The 8516-nt window shown below is 33.9% G+C and overlaps 1 protein-coding gene across 1 annotated transcript; it reads right to left on the bottom strand.

The window, feature by feature from the left end:
* Positions 1-3027: 3027 nt before the first annotated feature.
* LOC115978748 (50S ribosomal protein L22, chloroplastic-like) lies at positions 3028-7721 on the bottom strand. The gene is made up of 7 exons (XM_031100607.1): positions 7600-7721; positions 6900-7071; positions 6535-6617; positions 5822-5989; positions 4380-4490; positions 3590-3656; positions 3028-3514 (listed from the first exon to the last, which is right to left on the bottom strand). Exons 2-7 carry the CDS (start codon positions 7018-7020, stop codon positions 3225-3227), a joined length of 840 nt encoding a protein of 279 aa, XP_030956467.1. The 5' UTR covers positions 7021-7071; positions 7600-7721; the 3' UTR covers positions 3028-3224.
* Between the last annotated feature and the right edge of the window lie 795 nt (positions 7722-8516).

Raw genomic sequence — 8516 nt, 5'->3', positions numbered from 1 at the left:
TGGATGCTTGCCCTTAGTTAGGTTGGGTCAAACTTAACCAGAACTTTGGCAGTAGTCAAGCAAAGTCACCAACAACACAAACAACATTCAAGCCACAACAACGATAGGTTTTCCACCCAAAAGCCTCCATAGCCTCATTACCAAACAAACCATTTATCCCCCCACTTTTTTCTCAAATCCTAATCGAATACTCATTGATGTTTTAGAGAGAGAGAGAAAGAAAGAGAGAGAGAGAGAGGGGTTTGTTGGAGTTAATAAAGATGCAATATAATAAGCAATTATTGGATTTAAGCTGTTCGAATTTTGTATGGCTCATGCAGTTGAGTTGGTTTTAGTACTTTCTATAGTAGTTTCTTGGTGTAACATTGTATTATCGAACTAATGAATGAGCCAATGAATCGTGACATGTTGCTCCCTGGCCCTCGTGTTTTTTCCTTCATCTTGCGTTTAGCCAGTCTTATTTGTTTTTTGAGAGCAGTATATTAATATATTGGTTACAGGAATAATTATGAGAAAAATGAAAAAAAAAAATACAAGAGAAATATATATTGGAAGAGAAATTTACAAACATCAAGCAAACTAGGAGAGAAGTAACAATACAATTAAAACAAATAAATAAATAAATTTGGCACTTGCTCTATAGTGTTGTTCATTTGTGATTTCTAGTTAGTTTACTTGCTTTACAGAGGGGATTGGGTTCGTTTGATCCGCGTAATAGGTTTGCAATTATCGTGTTTCCTCTGTTTTGATGGTTTATTGGTTGGTAGGTAGATGCAATTCATTGAAGAGGAAGAGGACAGAGCATTGAAGTGTATTGAATACATTTCTGCCATAGTAGTTGAGAGAAAGAAGAAACCTAAGAATGCGAAAATTAGCCGTTGGCTTGAACGCACCATTTTGTGTTTCCTCTGCTTCGTGGGTCAGATGAGTGAACAGTACACAGTGAGAATGTTGTAGCAACGCGTTTGCTTTCAAGGTTGTATTCATGAACAGTACACGCACACGCACAACGTTAATGAAACGGTATGTTCAGGCTTTCATCCATTCGTTTCAGCTAGAACTTTTGCGCATTTATTTCATGGCACTGTAGTCGTGGGTCCCATGATGAGTAAAACGCAAACGCTGAAACACTGCCCAGAAACGCAATCCAAACGCTACCTTACTTAAAGTGAGATAAAAAATGACTAACAAAATAAGTTGGCTTATTTGAATTCTTTTTGATAAAAAGGTCAAACTCTAAAATTTGAATTGGATGTGAATGGGTGATAAAAGGAGAATATACACTACAATCTTCTGGTGTTACCAAGTTTTTCTACAAAAGATAAAAGGAGCAACCTACAATTATAGTGCTAATGATTTTATTTACAGATTATCCTTTTTAAATAATTGAAAAAACTAAAGTTTAAACTTTTTTTTTTTTGGGGGATTATTTTGTTTTTGAATTTATATATCTTACTTACAAGGGCCAAAATATCCCGTTGATGATGGCCCGTTAGCCTGCTCTTGCAGCTCCATCAACCAGCCTTTAAAACTAAGGAGAGAACCCATTTAGGAACTCTAAAGGCCGAAAGCTTGCTACGCACGAAACTAGCTAAAGAAGTCGTCAGGTTTTGAAATTAGTGAAAAAGCTCTCATTCTGTTTGTGCATCCGAATGAGGCTTTCATGTCCTAATTACTATTAGCAACCTCATGTAGTCATCAATCATCATGAAATCTCTAAACTAATTTTGGCATAAAAGGCATTCTATATTAGATTTGGCTTGGGTCTAATGCTCCTGTATATTGTATCCATCAAGATCATGACACGTGGCTAAAAGTGGATATATATTATAATCTAGGCAGGTCTAATGAATAGGAGCACCAAAACTAATCTTTGCGCATCTATGCTAGCAACCACATTTCCAATTTAAGCTTCAAACAATCCCATTGTTTATTTTTCCATGACACCAAACTTTGCCCTTCTATGCTAGCAATCACATTTCCAATTTAAACTTCAAACAATCCCATTGTTGGTTGTTGCTTATTAGAGAACTTTTTGGGTAGTAGTGAAAAAGATTATCTTTAGGGTTTATTTATTTATTTAGCAAGAATCTATTTTTAGTGAAATGGAAATATGGAAAATGAGTTGGGTTTGCTTAGGTTATAGTTAACAAAAATAAAGTTGTTAGAAGTTGAACCTAAAAAAATTAATTTTTTTGGATTATAAGATAAGCTAAAACAAAAATCTCAAATGTAGAGTATTTTGAATTCTATTATTTTTTTCTTAAATGATTTTAATATTTCATTTGATATATACTATTATTATTGATGTTATTTTTTTGAATAGTTTCTTGATTTAAAAATAATAATTAAATTGCTTATGTCACATTGGATGCAAATTCAGTTATGAACTTATGAAAGCTAAACGAAGATAATATTCTTTTCTTCTCAAGAAATGTGCAATTTAGCAAAACCTTACCCCACTAAGGCTATTGTTCCTCCTTTACCCACACATCGTCACTATTTACTTTTTTTATTTTTATTTTTTATAATTCAATTCTTTTTTCACACACTAAAGTATAGGCGTTTTTTTAATAACTCATCACATCCACACATACATTTATTATGAATTTCATCACTGATAAATATGACCTACTTTAGATACTTTTTGTGTGATCAAAATATATAAAATACTAATTTATTATCTATATAAATTTTCATATGAAATATTGGGAGGAATTTTAAAAGTGGACATATAACTGACAGAAGAGAGAAAAATTATGAATAAAAAGGATAGAAAATTTAATAGCACATTAGAACATTACTGTAACAAATGACATATCTTATTAAGGAGATTTTTTGTGTTTGGTGTGTTAAATGCTAAAAATTTAGCATTTACCACACAACTGATGCTACTTTAAGAGCCAGTATAGCCAATTGTAATTTTAGCCAAGTTTGGTGGATCCTGCCAACTGGTATCCAATTGTTCGCTTTTATATGATCATGAATTGCATTTCATAAGCAACAGAAAAAGAGTTATCGAAGAGCTAGGCCAATTTTAATGTTTTATTCTTGAAACAGGAGACTATGAAAATAAAAATGTTTTGATGTAAATATTATCTGCAAAAAGGTTGCTCCAACACTTCCACAAAAGAATTTCTACTGAAATGCAGAAATAGGTAGAGATCTCTCAACACTTCTACAGAACTTTCTGTTACATTGTGGCACATGGAAGTAAAGCTGGTTCATTCAGCCATACTAGATTCATGACTGTTGACTTTGCCTTTGCCATTGCCTTTGCGATTCCAGATAGAAGTCGTCTCAATAAGCTTATGGGGTACAAGCCGCCTTTCTCGCTTAGTGAGTTTGCGGAAGTTGTGGACTCTAAGTCTAGCTATCTCAGCCTCCTCTTCGGCGGTCATCTCCCTCACTACCACTGTTAGTCGGCACTCGGGTCTCTCTTTGACTCCACATTTTCCTTTAGCATGATAGGAAACTCTTTTTCTATAGAACCCCTTTCCAACAAATGCCTCAGCTGTATAGAAAGAAAGAGCGCAAAATAAGCTGGCTAAAATAAAAGGAACAGCAAAACTTCACTTGCATCATTTACCAACAAGGAGACGGTCTAGATCCAAGCCATGGTTATGGGTGGCATTTGCTCGGGCTGAGTGGATAACCTGCAGAGAACAGATTCTTAGCTCATAATTTATGTTGGCATTTCATTTTTTTTTTTTTTTTAAATTAGAAAAAAAAAGGTCCTCTGCCCAGGTACACCTAACACACCCTCATGGCTCAAGTACCAAGGATTGGGATATTGTTTTGTGAGTCATAAGCACATGTGGCAACATTATGACATAAATCAAATAGATTTAAGTGATTTTAAAACCCAAGCACTAAATCTTTTTCCCCTCTTTTATTGAACAGTTACAATGCAATTGATGGATCTTAAACCTATGACCACACCCTCCACCTAGCACTTATTAGGGGAGGAAATGCCAGTTGAGCTCGAGCTCATTGGCATATGCTAAATCATTTATTTTTTTTTATAAGAAAAAAAATAAAGAGAAAATGCATATGCTAAATCATTTATATGATAATAAACAACTATTTGCATGACACCTTAAAAAGAGTTAGAAGGAAAACTAAATCTGGATCACAGAACCAGAAAATGCATCTCATTGTTTGCAACATCAGCTTCCTCTACAACAATGGAAATTACAATAAAACAAGTTCACTCCAGAAGGCTGCCTGGTATCCAGATTCTCGGTACTCACTTCCATACTCCCATATGTTTAACCAACCCCCCACCCCAAAAAAAAAAAAAACAAATAGAGATTTATGAATGAAGCTGCTATAACCCTTAAATGGTAATGTTGACAAGTATAGAGTGCTTGTGTCACCTGATACACAGTTTTTGCAGCTCGCTTTACTGTTACTTGTAACTGCAACAGTGCATCCTCAACTCGCATCCCACGAACTAATGCAGCAACCAAATTGACCTTTTTTGGACTCTGAAAGTGCATTTAATTAAGGGGCATATCAAGCATACAATTTAAACAGATGCCATTCAGGTGTAACAGAGTAAAACATTTTTAATGGTCCATTACAAGAGATCTTTTATGTTTAATGTCCAAACTACAATATAACAAAAATCAAACAACAGGCATCACTTTCACTTTCATAGGTTTTAAGCTTTGGCCCCAAGAGGCGTGGGAAGGGGAGATTCAAACTAGTGAACTCCATTTCATGAGGCGTGGTCCTCAACTGATTGGCGATTGTACTACCCCTGGAATATTTGTTCCCCTTGTTTAAATGCATCTGCCTTTCTTTTTCTGAATTCTTAGAACAGCATCAGTAAAAAGAAATGCAAAAGACACATATATTACATATAAGAATGTTCACAGTCATGGGTCTTTTACTTCATATAATAAACCAGGGCTTTAGTATTGACCAAATGGTTAATCAGACATTAAAATAATTATGCAGTAGGATTAGGGAAGGATAAATAAAAGCTTAGATGATATTTGCATTCTTTTCCAGTTGCATTCAGATAGGAGTTAGTTGCTATTATTTAGATTTAGTTGTGGTGAGGTTATCTCATCTTTGGAGTATTGGCTATTTATGTATGTAAAGCATGAATAATAAAACAGCAGAATTACAATCCTCAATATATATATATATATATATGTATGTATGTATATATAATCAGGAGGTTGGTCACCTCTAATTCGACTAAAATTCTATCAAACCAAATTCCTTTTAAGTCCGTTCATAACATACCATAGTCTCACTGTGAGAATAACATATCTTGAAAGTTGTCCCAGGGCATTAGCCTGATGACAACAGTGTGGGGTGGAGTTGGGCTAGATCTTAAGATGAAATCTTACTAAGTTGTTTTTCAATTAAAAAATCTTAGCAAGTTGTTTTTCAATTAAAAAAATCTTAGCAAGTTGTTTTTCAATTAAAAAAATCTTAGCAAGTTGTTTTAAACCCCTCTCATTATAATGGGAGATGTTTAGGCTTTCATGGTAACTGAATCATAAAATTGTGCTTTACATAGCATTTGAATACTCAAAACCATAGTGTTACATTCAGATTACTGTGTCCACCAATACAAAGTAGAACCATAGTCATTTGTTTCAATCCTCATAAGTATTTATTGGAAAGCTTAATAAGAAAAGTTGAATATACACCCATCAAGAGCTATCTCAAAAGCAACATAATCATTTCAACAGCTCTAATAATCACACAAGACTGAAACAGAACGAATCAGATATACAAATGTCCCATACATATTCCCAGAAGAGACTGACCAATGGAAAAAAAATGTGGCATCTCATACCTGTTTAATGCCCTTCAATACAGCTTGAACTGTTGAAGGCTTAGAGACTGCTTTCTGGTTCTGGTCTTCACCTTTTCCACTACTTATTGCTAATACAGGAGTCAATGGAGATGGAATGGCTGCTTCCTCAGATGATTCTGCTAGTAACTTCCTCGAACTAGAAATTCCCTGGAGCAGTAAAAGTTTTAAATAAATAACGATAATAAAATCTAAAAAGTATTCACGCACACACCAACACACAATCAATAAAGTTGAAGACGAATGTTTTGCATCAATTCTTCTTGTACCTAAAAGTTTCCCTCTGATAAAAAGTCTTGTCAATACATTAAACAACATATTCAGAGGTATTGTTCAAGCCCATCAAGTAGGGAGTACCTCAAGTACACCCATTTTGATGAAATTTACTTTAGAATTCTAGATCCACAAATGGTTTAGCATATATGTCCAGGTGTGTTGGAGGCATGTCATATTTAAAATGCTACACAGCTTCTCTTTTGAAGTATTCATTTTTTGATAACATAGGGAACCTTTCTAAAGTATTAATTTTTTGATAATTGTTACAATAAGTGGGGGAGAGGGGATATGAACCCCAATAAGGAAGACTAGGCTATGCCACCGAGCTACAAGGCTCTTGGCAAGTCAGGAACAAGAACTTAACTACATAATTCAGGAGGGCACAGGGGGTGGGGAAGGCAAGGAAAAGTTAGCAATACCAATTGTTGAAAATACTGATAAAGAGGCCTTGAGATGTTTGCAGAAGGGGGTCTCCATAGTCTCTGAAAATAAGTTAATTCACCTGCAAGAACAATCTGTGCCATTCAATCCTCAAATTTAAGTTATGATATGATATGCCAAAAAAAATACTGAAGGGCATTGAAATAAATATTATTCCAAAGACAGCAACAAAACTGAGATTTCAAGCACACAACTCAGTTGTGAATGACTGATGCAACAATGGAAAAGAGAAATGCTACTTGGAACATTTTTTGTTACTAAAATCAGTTAATTATCAAATTTAAATTTCACTTTACACTCTGTATATGGAAAAATGTTTCAACCAAGTAAATGTGAGACTAACCAGGTGAAAAAGAGGGTTCCAAGTGAGATGAAGAAAAGTTTGCTGATAAATTGTAATTATGTTCCACTCTTTTCCCAACACTACGAAGTACGAAGTGTATATGTCTGTGCCAGCCCACCATGACCACAAAAGCTAACTAACAAATCTTCAACTAGAAAAAAAATCAAATAATCTACAAAGAAAAAGTAGCACAATTAGACACTAAAATCAAATAAAACAACAATGCATAGAACGCTAGACATTTAAATTTTAAACAAATAAAAAAAAATCCAAATTTTCAATCACCCAATAGAAATGTTGGTCTAAAAAGAAAAAAAAAAAGAAAACTACATTTCAGTTTAAATCAAATCATTCATTTAAGACCAACCCATTTGGAGAAACATATAAAATTCATACAAAAGTTGTGCATTTATCAACTTAACCCTCCTAAACCTTAAACCCTTTAGGGTATATAAACTGAGTTTGTTCTTCCATTCACAAAATGATGCACCTTATCACACAGATTTCAAGCTTGTCAAAAAGGCAAATATAACATCAACAAGTCAAAACCCAATTCTTTCCCAAATCTAAAACTGGAAAACAAATGAGTAATCAGCTCATAGTAAGTACTGTAAGAATGTGAGCTTTTCCAGTAACTTTCGTTTTCGAAATTCCCGGGATTACTCAGGAACCAAACAGAGAGTGAGCGCGTGAGCTTTACCTGAATGAGAAGTTAGTGTCCTGCGAGCAAGTCAGCTTCTGGGAGAAGGAGGTGTATTCCCAAGCTTTCAGTAAAGAATGGAAAAGCCTAAGGTCCTAGACAGACTGGGTGGGTTTAAACCGACCCGGAACACAGACAACAAATGGGCTTATTGACGGGTCCTGCTGGGCTATATAATAAAACTATTTTTTTTAAATATTTTAAAGGGAGTTTTATTTCCTATCATAAGCAAAAAAAAAAAAAAAATATATTACCACAAATAAATAAATGCACACTTTACTTGACAAACTGTGAATAATAGAGAAAAAGTTGTGAGTTTTAAAAGTAACAAACAGTCGGTCACAATTTTCACATAGAAAAATTGTGGCAAAAGTTGTGAATTTGTTTATGGTACCATAATATGATAAGGGTGGCCATTTGTGTTGATGTTTGTATATCGTATTTACTGATGAGTATTTAATTATATAGGTCGACATGAGCACGTCATGTTTGTTAATCGCGACAAGTTCTATTGACACAAACATAACTTGTTTATTTAATAGGTTAGATACGTCATGATTCTCATAACATGTTTAATAAATGAATTATGTTACAATGGACACAAGTCACACAATTGGACACATCCCATTTGATAAATAGGTCATGTAGTTAATTTAATATGTTTACTTGGTATACTAACATGTTAGCAATTCTCACTTTATTGAAGTGTAAGTATACATTTTATTTATTTATTTATAATGAGAATAGTATACAATTTGATTCCAAACAAAGTTACAAACAATTAAAATATAATTACAACTATAAACTTTTTGAAGGGTAGACTTGATAAAATTGACCTTCAAATGAGTTGAAACATGTTTCGGGTGTCAAAGTTGAATCGATCCGAATCTAACATGAACCCATTAACCTTGTATGGT

The sequence above is a fragment of the Quercus lobata genome, chromosome 3 (assembly GCF_001633185.2).
Source record: "Quercus lobata isolate SW786 chromosome 3, ValleyOak3.0 Primary Assembly, whole genome shotgun sequence".
Taxonomy (NCBI): domain Eukaryota; kingdom Viridiplantae; phylum Streptophyta; class Magnoliopsida; order Fagales; family Fagaceae; genus Quercus; species Quercus lobata.
This window is presented reverse-complemented; position numbering and strand designations above follow the sequence as displayed.

What these genes read in the sequence shown, in the direction of transcription:
- LOC115978748 (XM_031100607.1), bottom strand. Translation starts at nt 7,020, where the DNA reads ATGGTGGGCTGGCACAGACATATACACTTCGTACTTCGTAGTGTTGGG. An exon ending in GGAACCCTCTTTTTCACCTG is followed by an intron (nt 6,618 to 6,899) that starts GTTAGTCTCACA and finishes TTGTTCTTGCAG; the next exon opens with GTGAATTAACTTATTTTCAG. An exon ending in TCTAGACCGTCTCCTTGTTG is followed by an intron (nt 3,515 to 3,589) that starts GTAAATGATGCA and finishes CTTTCTATACAG; the next exon opens with CTGAGGCATTTGTTGGAAAG.